The following is a 14,332-nucleotide window of genomic DNA, read 5'->3' on the forward strand; positions in this document are numbered from 1 at the left end:
ACATGGCTCAAGGCTCTTCCTGGGGCAATGGGATATGAGCTTTGTGATCCCAAGTGAAGGACAAAGGTATGACACCCAGCCTCCATGGGGGATTCAACGAGCTGCTCTGCTGAGGCTCCAGCATCACGAGGACATAGAATCATGTAATCATAGAATGGTTTGGGTTGGAATGGAACCTTAAAGACCACCTTGTTCCAACCCCCCTGATGTGAGCAGGGACACCAACCACTAGAACACGTGGCTCCAAGCCCTGTCCAACCTGGCCTTGAACACCGCCAGGGTTGGGGCAGCTGGCAATCCACCAGAAAATGAGGACTGACAGATTAACTCTGATCTGCAACAGCATGAATGAGGATTAATTGCATAGCTCGGACAAATAGGTAGAAAAGAATGCTTTATGACTAATGCTGGTAAGACAACTAGATAAAAGAATCAGCTAACTTAGCCTGATTAAAACAAACAGAAGCCAACAAAGCATAATAAAAATGTGGCAAGCGTTGAACAGTTTATTGACAAGTGGTGTTAGAGAAATGAAAGCTTTTGAGAGGAGGTACTCAAATTCTGAAATGTTAATAAGTTAATAAGTTTGGACTCTCGACAAGAAAGGAAGTAATTTACTAGCAATTTATTAATATAATTAATTAATTTATAATTAATAATACTAATATAATTATATCTATTTGATCAATAATTTAATATATAATAATTTGATTAATAATTAATTATATATTTATATATAATTAATAATTTATAATGATGCTTTAACCCCTCACAGACAAAAATTAGCACCTCCCAATTAATTAACATTAAAATTATCTGATGCCATCTACTGGCCATCCAGTAGATGACCCTCTACTGGAACAGTGTGGAAAAGAGAAGGTGCATACTTTTCATCCTTAGAGTGTCTAGGTTTGCATCTAGGTCTATGTGTTTCCATCAGAAGCTCCTGGAATGGATAATAACAAGAGCAGAAGTCATGTTCATAGAATCACAGAATCACAGAATGACTTGTGTTGGAGGGGACTTTAAAGATCACCCAGTTCCAAACCCTTTGCCATGGGCAGGGACACTAGACCAGGTTGCTCCATGCCCTGTCCGATCTGGCCTTGAACACTTCCAGTGTTCCAGTGTTCCAGTGCCCCAGATGGGGCAGCCACAATTTCTCTGGAGCGCTTGTGGCAGGGCTTCACCATCCTCACAGTAAAGAATTTCTAATTGAAGTCTCCCCTCTTTCAGTTTAAAATTATATGTTCTTTAGACCCTGTTTCTTTGTCTTTGTCTTGACCCTTCAGCACTGCCCCACGTGCAGCTGCAGCACACCGTGGAAGTGCATATCCACATAGTAAGCAAACTCTTTGGGCATGCTGTGAATGCTCTTTTTGGGAAGCACGTTGTCATAGTAATGATGGGGCAGGGAATGGCCATCTGGATGCAAAGAGAATGGCCAGAATCCATAGAGTGTAATGTGTTGGCACAACTCCAGGGCAGCATTCACTAGCATGAAACCAGAGGAGAGGCGATAGACATGAAAGCCATGATCACGCCAGTACTTGCTTAGAGCACTCAGGTACTGAGGGTGGAAGAAAATGACGTGGGACTGGGAGCCAGAGTCCTCTAAGGCATAGAATGCTCGGTAAGAAACATCACTAAGTCCAGGGAAGGAGAAAGCTGGGATGAGAAACCAAGTCTTTCCATAGGAAGATGCTGCCTTCACAAACGGCAGGCGTCGACCAACCAGACCACGAAACCTGTGAGGCAAGAGATGTGGGACTGTCATCATCCTCATTCCCTCCTGTCTTCTTATGCTATTCAGCCCCAAAGCAGTGAAATAACAGTTGTACTCTTCACCTCCATTTTCTCTTACTACGTGCCTTTTGGGTGATCTGAGTTCCAGATCCTCAGGTGCACCTAACACAGACCAGAGGAGCTGCTTGAAAATACCCAGGAAGTTTGATAGTGAGCTGCTGGTTAAAATGCTGGAAAGAGATCTTCAAATTTAAAACCTTCACGGTCCCACAGCTCAAAATTCATGGAGAACGATGTCCCATACTGGTGGAGCAGAGGGCTGGGAGAGAGTTGATGCCACCTGCTTTTAGACATCTACTACACAGATATCTACATCTGAGCTAATTGCCTAAATGTCTTTTTTAGTCACTGGAGGGAAAGAAGTACAGCTGGACCACATCCTGATATAAAACAATCAGTCTTGATCAAACTCTGCTCCAAATAACTCCAAGGCTTGCAGTATTCCTCTGTATACCTCTGCACAGAGGGGAGAATCTCATGTCAGTAAATGTCAACAGCTTTTTTTTGGACAGGCCTTGCATGGTAGCAAAGGCCAGTCTGTTTTCTGGGACCCAGAGCAGAGGCAAAAGACATTGCCTTTTCAAGACCATAGTATATGGGGGAAAAGAAAGTTAGGAGTCCTGTCCTCTGTTTTCATTACCACACCTATTACCTTGTGTTAAGGATACTTGGGTTCACAGTGGCAATATTTGTCTTTCTGCCAACATCATCAGGGAAGTCCATAGAAGGCAGGTTAAACCTGATTGCAGTGATAAACAAAGTAAGGAAATGAGAAATAATGCTCTATGATATCCTGAGATCTTACCCGTCCCTCTGTGATACTATCCACAATTTCCCCAGCCCCTCACCCTCAACCCCACTCAGAACATTTCCTCTGTCTCCATTTTCTCTACCAACACCCTATTCCCATGGAAGCTCCCTCCTCTGGCCAGTGTCTCATGGACAGGCTGGCAGCAATTACCTGATTACAAATTCGTGCTCATCAATTTTAGAGCCACAGCTACTATTCCTGAGGATTCCTCCATTTCCCACTACAGCACAAGTTTTGTAGAGACCATCCTGAAAGGGGGATTTCTGTAAAGAATATCATGTAAAAATGCACTCATCCTTAGAGAATTACAGTAAAGACCTACCACAGATCCTCCAACTGGACACACTCCGGGGTGTACAGGAGGAAAGCATGCAGACTGTGAGTCGTAGTCTCCACCATAAAGCACTCCTACCTTTGGCAGGATCTCCAGCAACCCACTGCTAACTTTTAAGCTCTTGGAGCTGCTCGCATCATAGACCAGTTTGGAGTCCAGGGGTGCATTTTCCTGTGTCACAGCCAGCCAGGCTGAGGCATTGCAGCAGTGCCCCAGCTCTGCCCTGTAAGAGGAGAGAGTGGAAGAGAGTAAGCAGAAGTCTGGGGCAAGAATGAAGGAGGACTGCCACAGGATAAAGAAGGAGAGAGGGTTGAGAATGAGAACAGAGGGCTAGGCAAGGTGCTACAGTAGAAGAAGTAGAGGATTAGGTGAACAAGTAGCACAGTATAAAGGGGCAGCAAGCTCTGCAAAGTACAGGGAACCCAAAGGAGGCATTATGTCAAGTTAGAACAACTTCTGTCATACACTCTCTGTTCATCCACCTCCACACATCCTTCATTTTCTTCCTTCTCATCCACACACATTTCCAGAGTATTCTCTCTCCGTTTTCCACTCTGCAGCCCAGTCACAATTCCAAAGCCTTTCCTGCTTGCTTCAGCCTCAGCTTCACTTTTGACCCATGCTTGCATTCAAGCCCTCTCCTCATAGCTCAGATGTGTGAGATAAAAGGCCAGCATATGGGATGCGACAGGGTAACAGGTGTTATGCAAGGAGGGTGTGTCTGCATTTTCCATCCTGACAATGTGACCTGGAGATTAACATCTCTTTAGATACAATTGTAGGTGTAGGCAGTCGTGAGAGGATCAATCTAATAAACCTGGGCAGGCATTCACCCAAAACTCACGCAAAAGAAGATGACCAGGAGACTGTTCAAGTAAAGAAGGAGTAACCTGAAACAAAATATGAATGAAACATGACCATTTTTCATGAGGGCCAAAAAAGAGCAGCAGCCAAAACTTGATCTGACTGTGTCAGAAGTTGCCTCATCAGCACAACATCTGCCAAGGCCAGGCAGAGCAGCTTCACGGTCAAATGTTGTGCAGAGCCTGCATCCAGCCTGTCAGCACTGGGTGCAGCAAGCAGGGACCCACTGCATGGACAGTGTGCATATGTGGATTCAAGTTTGTGTATTGGAGAGAAAAAGGGGTTCCCACAAATCTAGAGCACACAGACACACCGTGAGGAGGATTTGCTGTAAGTGTGTCAATAAGTGTGGCTCTGTGTGATTAGAATTTCTTGGGTGTTTAGAAATTTGTAGTTGTATGCTGACAATTTTCTAAGTGTCTTAACATTTTGGTTTATGTGCTTTCTTATTGATATTTGATCCTGAATTTCTAGTTCACCCATTTTGGGTTAAGCATGTGTCATCATTAAATTAATAAAGCACTTTGGTCATGATTTTATTGAAGTAGGTGAACTGAGTAGCTTTTCTCTGTGACTGGTGGGAATCACCTGTATTTGGCCAAGGCAGTAGCGTTGAACTTCCAGCGGCAGCTCTGCATTAATTTCAGGTGTTCCAGGCTCCAAACCTCATTCACCCTAGGGCAGAAAGAGCTTGTAAGAAAGCAACTTGAACGCTCTCACAAAGGCTTGCTGAAAACAAATGACTCTCTGTTGCATTCTTTCCTACACCCTGGGCCTTCACTGAGGCCACCAGGTGACCCTGTCAATATAGTTGCCCGTCTGCCACTGCCCAGGACACTTGCAGTCATGACTCTCACTTCTGAGGCTGTGTTATGTTGCTCAACAGTCCTTGACATGCTTCTGCTTCTGGAGCATCGATGTCAGGTCTGTGAAAAAAAACAAAGGGTTAAACTGAGCCAGAAAACCATGTCCTCACACAGCTTTCCTCCATTGCTCCACCCCAACAGTCCTGTATCCTGATGTCTCCCCTTGGCCATCTCCTGGCACTGCCTGCCACCACCCCAACCCTGAGATATTCACCTGAAAAAAGCATAATTGCATCCTTTTGCTATGCCTATCTCCTCTCCTACCCTATTGATTCCTTCACTGGAGGCCTCCTGGAGACACTCTCCATGTTCCCACTTCCTTTCCAGGGCAGGGGGGAACACAGTTTCTCTACTCTCTCCCTCACTTACATGCTTTGCAACACCAGAAATCCCATGGAGGCAAATGAGACTAGAGCTGCAGCCAGCAACAGGACCCATAACTTGTGCATCTTCAGCAGTTCTGGCTTGCCATACACCTCCCTGGTGATGCTGTTTGTCATTTGGAGGGGGGAATGAAGCACAGGAAGGATGTCAGCTTGTTGGAGTGACTCCAGAAGAGGCTATGAAGTTGATGAGAGGGCTGGAGCACCTCTGCTGTGAGGAAAGGCTGGGAGAATTCAGATTTTTCTGGACTTCCAGTATCTGTAGGGAGCCTGCAAGACAGATGGATACAGACTATTTGCAAGGGCCTGGAGTGACAGAACAAGGGGGAATGGTTTCAAACTGACAGAGAGTAGAAATTAGATATTAGAAGAAAATCTTCCCTGTGACGGAGGCCCTGGCACAGGTTGCCCAGAGAATCTGTAGCTGTCCCATCCCTGGAAGTGTTCAAGGCCAGGTTGGACAGGGCTTGGAGCAACCTGGGATAGTGAAAGGTGTCCCTGCCCATGGCAGGGGGGGTGAAACGAGGTGATCTTTAAGGTCCCTTCCAACCCAAACCATTCTGTGATTCTATGATTCAGTGTATTGAGAGCAGACCAGTGGTAAAGTATTTGGGGATACTGGTGGGTGAAAAATTGGACTTGAACTATCAATGTGCGCTTGTAATTGTGTGCTGGGTTGCATAAACAGAAGCATGGCCAGCAGGTCGATGGACATGATTCTCTCTGCTCTTGTGAGAGTCCAGCTGCAGTACTGAATACAGCTCTGGGATGCCAGCACGAGAAAGACATGGACCTCTTAGAAGGTCCAGAGGAAGCCACAAAAATCAGAGGGCTGAAATACCTCTTCTATGAAGAAAAGTTGAGAGAGTTACAGTTTTGCAGACTGGTGAGGACAACTCACTAGGGAGACATTAATGCAGTATTTTAAAAGTGTAAGATGAGTTGTAAGAAAAATGGAGAAAGATTTTTTACCAGGGTCTGTAGTGACAAGAGTGGTGGCAATGGTTTATAACTAAAAAAGTTATACTGGATGTAAAAACGAAATATTTTTGATGAGGGTGATGAGACACTGGAATAGGTAGCTCAAAAAAGTTGTGGTTAACCCAGTCACTGGAAGCATTCAAGGCCATGTGGACAACAAGGCTTTGGACAAGTTGATCTAGTGAAATACATCCTGCCCATGGCACGGGGATTGAAATAGATTATCTTTGACAGTAACTTCCAACCCAAACCATTCTGTAATCCTGCGAATCTTTCATCGTATGATTCTATTAAGATGGAAACTGTAGATTTATGAGGATTGTAATATGATCAGGAGTGACCTGTTCACAGAGAAAATAAACTTCTTTTTGCCACTATTGCTCAACTGTGAAGTCTATTTCCTGAAACTGGGATCCAACTAGAACAGCCAAGCAAAATAAATGCAATCACAATGTTGGTTTTAATGCTGCCAGTGCACTGCCTGTTTCCTGGTTTTGTTTTTTGGGGGGATTTTATCGAGTTAGTCTTGTTCAGGGTAGGTTTGGGCTTCTTTTTTTTTTTTCTTTTCCCGAGTAACAGCTTTTTTCAGATGAGAGTAATATTCTCTTTAGGGTCCTTGATCTGGGTAAGGATATTGTCGGCTCCCTGAATTCGGAAAAGTTGAGAGGATGTAATGCCTGCCTGTCTCCCCTGCACCTGGAATGGGCAAATGAAAATTTGTGTAACCCTGAGGCTGTGGTTAAATGGGTAAATGTAGTGTTAAGTGAACAAAAGTTATGAAAGGGGAAAGGTAATGCAGTTTTATGAGCAATTTTGGGAGTGGCTTTAATCACTGCCCAAAATGAGAGATATGCCAACAAACGGGCAGAAGGAGAAATTATCAAACCTCTGCAGCATTTGGGGAAAGGATTGCAGGATCAGTTAAATGAGGAGAGAGAAAGACACCTTTGGGAGAAAGAGTTGCTTCTTGTTGGGAACAATCAGTAAAAAAGAAGAGAGGCTGCAGACAGAGGAGCTGCTCGCTGATGAGCACAGTCATGAGAGGGAGAGCATGTTGCAGGCAGAGGCATTGCTTGTTGCAATCTCAGGAGAAGCTTGAGGATGTGGCGTGAGGGAAAATCTTACGGGGGAATTGCAGGGTTTAAAGTTTGAACCATTTGCAGAAACACCCTCTTGTAACTGTAACTTTATATCCAATTAAGGAGTTGGAAGACTGTAAAGAGGTTTATGACACTGACAAAAAGGTATAATATTTGCACAGTCTTATGATGATGAGGAAGTAACATTACAACCCCCAACTAAAACTGAACACACAGGTGATGGTCAGCAAATTGCTGCTAAAGTGGTGTAGTATATGGAATACCAAAGATATCAAAGATATCAGAGTTGCAGGAAAAGTATAGCAGACTTCCACGAGATGGAAACATATGGGTGATCCAGACAACAGAGAACTAGGGAATGATGATTCCTTATCTCCTTCAACTCCCCCTGGATCTACTACACTTTGAAGTGAAGTAGGAAATCACACAAGAAAAACGACTCCATTCAATCCAATTCTGGTGGCTGATTTGCAAGATAATTATGTCCATAAATGAGGATATATTAAAATCCAGTGAGTGGTATCCTATCAATGTATACATAATAATTCTAATTCCAGTTAGTTCTCATCAGCAGTTAATTAAATTTCTAATAGATACAAGAGCACATTCAATACTGACACAGTTGGATGTCAAGGAGCTCGTTGTACAACCCGGTCGGCAAAGACTGGAGTAAACGGAGCAAATGTTATCTGCCAAGATGCTAATATTAATATATGGCTCCTGGGTAAGAAGCAGATGTCAACTACTCACTTTGCAGTTGAAGTCCATATTGCAAACTTTTTGTGTTTCAATGTTCTCAACAATGGAAGGCATTAACCTTGAAAGAAACCCAGAGACATCTATGTGCTCACCTAACATGATGCCTGAACTCCCTGATTCAAGGACTGCTGGTGTACCACAGTGCTGGACTTTTGCTGTGGCTCAAGGTGGAACTTCTGAAGTTCTAATTGATTTGGCCCCACTATATCAGCACTGGTATCCAACACTGCAGACCCAACAGCCACAATGCAAGCAGCTGCCATCCTGAGCGTTGGTTAGGTGGTGACACATTTGGAGAAAAAAGGTATGATCACTCACATCCCCCTTCCAATTCCATGTCTGGTTCAGTGAAAGAGCCGAAGAGACAGACGTGGCTTACGGTTTACTGCAGGCAACTGAGTATCAACACTGCACCTTTAAGTACTGCTGTGCTGAATTTTGTGCAATTGGTAACTCAAACTCAGAGAGTGTCCTGCTAGTGGAGGGCAACTCTAATTGCGGGAGACCCCTTCCCCCCCTCCCCCAAAAAAAAGGTGGGGGAAGAAGCAGCAGCAGTGCAGCAAGTACTTCGTTAAGTAGAAGTTGAGATTCACCTGAGAAATACTAAGGCCAAACTGGTCCTGGCAGACTAAAGAGATCTTTACTATTCAACTCAACTGCATTTCAAGAGACAGAACAGAGATATTCTGAGTGGGAAAAAGGACTTTTGTCATTACTCCAAGCTGTTAAACAGTTTGAGCCATCAAGGGGTAACCTGTCTGGACAAACCCCACCAAGACTTTAGTTGTTTTGTCTTTCCAGAAATGACACCAGCACACCTTCACTGAAGATCAAGTTAACCAACCATCAGAGGACAGCTCGTCGTTCTTGCAGGAGCAATCATTACCAGCACAAACTAAATTTGGTTTGCACATCAACAAGCTCGATCCATAGGGTGGAGACCCCTCCCTTCTTTTATTTATTCTAATCAATATGGTAACTGTAGCATATTCTGCACCACACATGCTTCTCAGTTGTGGATGCAATTTACTGTGACATTAACTATTAAAGAAGGAGAGGAAAGCAATTTGCCCACTTAAATTCGAAAGGTATCCTGGGATAATGCAAATAAATTGGAAAGGGAATTCCGCTCTTGGTGGCAACTAGTTTATTTCCCTTATGACCCCACCAACAGTAAAGACACAGATTTTGTTTTAACAGTACATAATGCTTTGATATTTACTATATACCCATTTATTTTGTCAGTAAATCATAATATAGCTGTACTCTATGCCCTGGAGCACGGAGTCATACCTGTGCTCTGGTGGAATGGATGTGCCTCTATGAGAACCCCTTGTGATTTTGTACTTGTAGACAACATTACTGTAGCTACAAGTTTGTGTCTGTTACTTCGTTGAAATTATGGATGTAGTTTTTGTTATTCAGCTCTTTTTTGTTTGTTTCTTTCTTTCTTTCTCTCTTTTTTTATTTTTTCTTTCCCTGTTTAACTAATTTCTTTTTTTTCCCTCTTCCTTTTCTTCTTAGGTTCCCGCTCCAAATCCATAGGGTTAAAAAAACCAGTTTCAGTAAAATAAAAATATATGGAATCTAAACCCAAGAAAGCTAAAGCTCACATACCTTTTACACCAAGAAGGTTCTGAGGTACATTTCTTTGTTCCTGTAGCTGGGTTCAAATACAGTAACACCTGGGCTGGTAGAGTTTTCCTGCAGCTCAAACCTCCAAACAATCTGGAACTGCCCTTTCAGGGGGAGGAGATACGATGGTTTCCTTCTGCTGGAGTGACTCATACATTTCTTCAAAATCAGAACTAACTGATGAGAAGTCCTTCTCCTGACAGCAAGTGCTTGGTGCAATTATGTCCAGATCAAAAGCCCTTCTGGATCAGGTTTTCCACAATCTTATGAAGTTTAACAAAGGGAAGTGCATGAGTCCGGGCAACCCTGCATATAAGGACACACTTGGAAAAAAGAGACTGGAGAGCAGTGCCGTGGAGAGGGACCTGGGGGTCCTGGTCAATGCAAATTGAATATGAGTCAGCAGTGCCCTGGCAGCCAGGAGGGCCAATCGTGTCCGAGGGGGCATCAGGCAAAGCACCACTGGCTGGGTGAGGGAGGGGATTGTCCCGCTCTGCTCTGCACTGGGGCGGCCTCACCTCGAGTGCTGGGGGCAGTTTTGGGTGCTACAATATAAGAAAGGATCAGAGCTATTGGAGAACATGCAGAGGAGGGACACGGAGATGGTGAAGGATCTAGAGAGGCCATACGAGGCGCAGCTGAGGTTGCTTTTCTTGTTATATCACATTAACTTCTTACAAACTATTGTGAAGTAACAATAAAAATGTGGGTTTGAGATATGTTTTCCTCATAAAAGGCATACACATTTTTTCTATTCTATATCACTAGACTGCTTTCATGTGCCCCAAGTGATGTATGAGGAAAACAGAATGACATTTATTCTGAATAAGTGAATTTAAAAAAGAAACAACAACAACAAAAAAAACCTCAAATCCAAACAAGCAACCTCTCCCCCCCAAAAAACAAAATCAAGGCAAATCAAGACAAAAAGTCACAAACAAAGAGTCAGTATTGAGGAGTTCCCAAATTATGAAGGATGAAGGCGATGGTGCCTGAAGAGTGTTTTTTCCAAGGCCTTCTGGAACACCTTGTTTCTCAAGCTGTAGATGACTGGGTTCAGAAGGGGTGTGACCACAGTGTAGAGAACAGCAACAGCTTTATTGGGGTCTGAGGAGAGGGTGTAGGTGGGACGGACATACATGAAAATCGCTGTACCATAGTATATAGTCACCACCATGAGGTGTGAGCTGCAGGTGGAGAAGGTTACTCTTTTTCCAGAAGCGGAGGGTATCTTCAGGATGGTAAGGATTATGAGGAGGTATGAAACTACAGTCAAAAGAAAGCAGGTGGGAAGGACCAGGAGAGAGATCATGAAGATGACAGCCTCTGTGACAGTGGTGTCTGAGCATGAGAGCATCAACAGTGGAGAGATATCGCAGAAGAAGTGATCAATGAGGTTGTAGCTGCAAAAATGCAACCTACAGATCATCAGGCAGGGCAGAACACCAGTGAAAACACCAGTGACCCAGGAGCCCACAGCCAGACGTGTGTAAGACTCATCAGTCATGACCACACTGTACTGCAGGGGCTGACAGACTGCGAGGAATCGGTCATATGCCATCGCTGCCAAGAGGTAGCATTCAGTAGCTCCCAAGGAAATGAAATAGTAAAGCTGTGCCATGCATCCTGAGAAAGAGATGCTCTTCCTCTTTGCCAGCAGATTCGACAGCATCTTAGGTACAATTGTGGTGGTGTAACAGACTTCCAGGAAAGAGAGGTTCTGGAGAAATCTGAACATGGGTGAATGAAGTTTTGGCTCCAGTGTCACCACCAATATAATAATGATGTTTCCTAAGATGGTGAGAATATAAATCACCATAACCACCATGAATAGCAAGATCTGACAGTAGGGGTTGCTGCTGAAGCCCAGTAGCTTGAATTCCAGCACTGCTGTAACATTTGTCATCTCTCAGAAAGAGTTAGGATTTGTCTGCTAAGGAAAATATCAGTATCAGAATATGATAACTTTCAGTGGTTAAAATTTATAAAGATTAGGATTCTCAAATAAATCTTTGAGAACAGCATCAAAATCACTACCAGTTCTGTCCTTTTTACCCTGTACTTTCCTGGACTCTTTCTCTTGTGAAATGTAAGTTTTAACAAGTATTTCATAAGCTTGACACTGACAATTATAGAATGCATTGCAAATAGTCCAGTTGCAAAGAATTGCACAGAAATATATGTATAAGAAAGTGCACAAATATAGAGATATCATTTATACTAATCAATATAATAAAATTATATACTTATATTATAAACTTACAGTTTATGAACTTAGACACACACACACACCAAGGATCTGCTTTTTGTTGAAAGAAATAAAAAAACTTATATACATAATCAACAATGATTATTGCATTGAATATTCCACTTGTTAATGCACACATGATTTTTTAAATAAAAATGTAGGTAATTATTTGCATAGTACATACACATATAAGAGTACAAATAAGAATCCTCTCAGAATGTTCTCTCATGAAGGACCACAAACTTTCACAAGGATTAATCAGCAAACTATTATTTCTTGTTAAATGCTTTGAGTGAAGATATAATTTCCACCTCAAGAACAGAAACAATAGAGAATAATCTTTTACCAGCCATTGATTAAAAGCATTGATTAAGAACTCCATTCTCCACATTCAAAATAATGCTGATACACATGGCAGTGGTATCTGGTTACTTACAGATGAAACAATGCACACAATATTCAGTGTGTGTCCAATTTTTCCAGAGCTGTTTTCCAAGCTATGAATGCATTAGGTGCGAGTAGGTTTCAATCTGCATTCAGGCCCTTGTCTAAGGATGTATACATCAGTAACTTTGTTATTTTGGGGGGTTAAGGCACAATTAATGTCAGTATCAGAAATATTAATTATCTGGTACTCTGTAGTTTGAGTCTTATTACTAAACCCTTACACTGACTAAAACATCATCTTGGATAGAAACCCTTTCAGAGTGAACTCCCTCTTGGTCAATCTCGGCTTTCACAGAGACACACAGACAGAGATAAAAGCTGAACTGTACCAAGCATGGATTTCAAACCTTGTTAATGATCTCTGGGGATTGATGCCATGGGTGGAGACGCTCCATGGGGCACAATAGCGACAAGGGACTGATGATACATCTGCAAGGAAGACCTTGTTAGCAAGAGAAGGGGAAAAAATCAGTGAAGTGATGAAACCGAACCTCTTTGGTCTCTTTTCTTGCTGTAGAATATCTTTTGTTGCTGTAACGATATCCACAACCCACTCACACTTTTGTTACTACAGCAAAAATACTAGCAGTGTTACTGAGAGGAAACGATTCTTAAGTGATAAAAACCCTATTGTTTCCTGTTTACCACAATTTCAGTGTACATGACCCGTTCCAAGCACCCTTCTTGAGACCAGGGTAGGGGAATCTACCCAGTTTGCAGTGGATATCATGAAGACAAGTTTAGCTAGAAGGTAAATTCCCCGTGAAGGTAGTAGGGATGTGACCCTGTTGACCATCAACATGTCTGTGGTCCAGTTCAGCAAAAGTGATCAGTGTTAAGGTTGTATTACATTGTTATAACACTGCCAACACCAGTAGTCTCTGGGACCTTAGATTTGTCCTTCCTGGCTACTGGAGGTGAGTCTGATGGGCCCTAAGGCCAAGAGATCTGTTCCAGGCCAACAGATCCAGTGCAGCTACTGCTGTGTCATTCATATGCTCATCCAGCAGTGAGCACACACTAGTTGTGGATGGAAATGCATTCAGTGGGACATAGACCACATGCAGGAAGTAGTTTCTCTTTCTGGGCTGTGAAGACCTGGTTTATCAAGGTGAGATGGAGTTATTCCTCTCTTGTGTAATTCTTTCTCTGCAGTAGGTGCGCATGTATCTCAGTACATCTCGACTCTCATAGCCCAGGCCACCAGGTCAAAGGCAAAAATCCTGTGTCCTGTGGCCTCCAGTAGCTGCTTGTAGGATTGTAAACATGCTGGTGGCTGGAAAAAAAATCTTACTCCTGTGAGACTTCTGTTTGAGTAGTGAGAGCTGGCAAGAGAAGGGACAGAGGAACAGGCAGGACTTGGTTGTTTAGTACAGTAATTCAGCTGCAAGTGATGAGGATGAGAATGAGAATGAGAAGAATAGTGACTGTGCCTGCCATGAGTGATTCTGTCTCTATGAACTCTAACACATCTGGCAGAGAGGACAGCATAATCTAATGGGAACACTGGAAGAGCAGAACAGGGTCAGCTCTCCAGACTTGGTGAAGGGACACAAAAGAGCTTTAGTCACCTGCTAGGTGAGTTGAAAGGTCTGGCAGAGACCCATTTTGACAAAGTCAGGACTCCACGTGGTTATGGGAATAACCTCAAAAGGAGAGGTCCTCTCTCCTTTCCTGTTGCCTGTTATCATTCGTTGTACTGAGCAGTTGGCAGAAGAGTGTCTAAAGGTGGTGAGAGACAGCAATACTTCTGATTGCAGTCCTTGCTGAAACCCTGACCTCCCAAAATAAGAAAATCAGCAGACAGGATAAATAATTAGGTTCTGCAAACATAAGAGACAGCAGAAGGACCGAAAGAAGCTTGCTGAGGAATACGTGAGCAATTCAGCTCACATCATGCCTGTAGCCAGCACAATACTCTTACATTGATCATTGACAGTGATACTTGTGAATTAACATCATCTTCTTCAAACAGCCACAGTGACAACACTTGGATGGGCAATTTCCTCACAGTCCCTTCTCTGACTTGACCAAAGCTGCCTCAGCTTGCCCTCTGCCCAAGCAACAGTCACCATGGCACAGGGCAGGTGGCAGGAGA

At 43.3% G+C, this 14,332-nt stretch overlaps 2 protein-coding genes across 2 annotated transcripts; both read right to left on the bottom strand.

Annotated features, from left to right (window-relative positions):
• Window positions 1–1,288: 1,288 nt before the first annotated feature.
• On the bottom strand, window positions 1,289–3,475 carry LOC113970052 (alpha-2,8-sialyltransferase 8F-like). The gene is made up of 5 exons (XM_027688536.1): window positions 3,417–3,475; window positions 3,030–3,174; window positions 2,768–2,880; window positions 2,459–2,545; window positions 1,289–1,748 (listed from the first exon to the last, which is right to left on the bottom strand). The coding sequence occupies exons 1-5, from the start codon at window positions 3,473–3,475 to the stop codon at window positions 1,289–1,291; spliced, it is 864 nt and encodes a 287-aa protein (XP_027544337.1).
• A 7,031-nt stretch (window positions 3,476–10,506) lies between these two features.
• On the bottom strand, window positions 10,507–11,445 carry LOC113970053 (olfactory receptor 11L1-like). Its single transcript, XM_027688537.1, has one exon. The coding sequence runs from the start codon at window positions 11,443–11,445 to the stop codon at window positions 10,507–10,509; it is 939 nt and encodes a 312-aa protein (XP_027544338.1).
• Window positions 11,446–14,332: the final 2,887 nt, after the last annotated feature.

This window comes from Neopelma chrysocephalum, unplaced genomic scaffold (genome assembly GCF_003984885.1).
Source record: "Neopelma chrysocephalum unplaced genomic scaffold, ASM398488v2 Primary Assembly neopelma1_75, whole genome shotgun sequence".
Classification (NCBI taxonomy): Eukaryota; Metazoa; Chordata; class Aves; order Passeriformes; family Pipridae; genus Neopelma; species Neopelma chrysocephalum.

Coding starts and splice junctions, on each gene's coding strand:
- LOC113970052 (XM_027688536.1), bottom strand. CDS start 3,475: ATGTGTGTGGATGAGAAGGAAGAAAATGAAGGATGTGTGGAGGTGGAT. Junction 3,175..3,416: donor GAGGTGGATGAACAGAGAGT/GTATGACAGAAG, acceptor CTCCTCTTACAG/GGCAGAGCTGGGGCACTGCT. Junction 2,881..3,029: donor TGCTGGAGATCCTGCCAAAG/GTAGGAGTGCTT, acceptor TATTCTTTACAG/AAATCCCCCTTTCAGGATGG.
- LOC113970053 (XM_027688537.1), bottom strand. CDS start 11,445: ATGACAAATGTTACAGCAGTGCTGGAATTCAAGCTACTGGGCTTCAGC.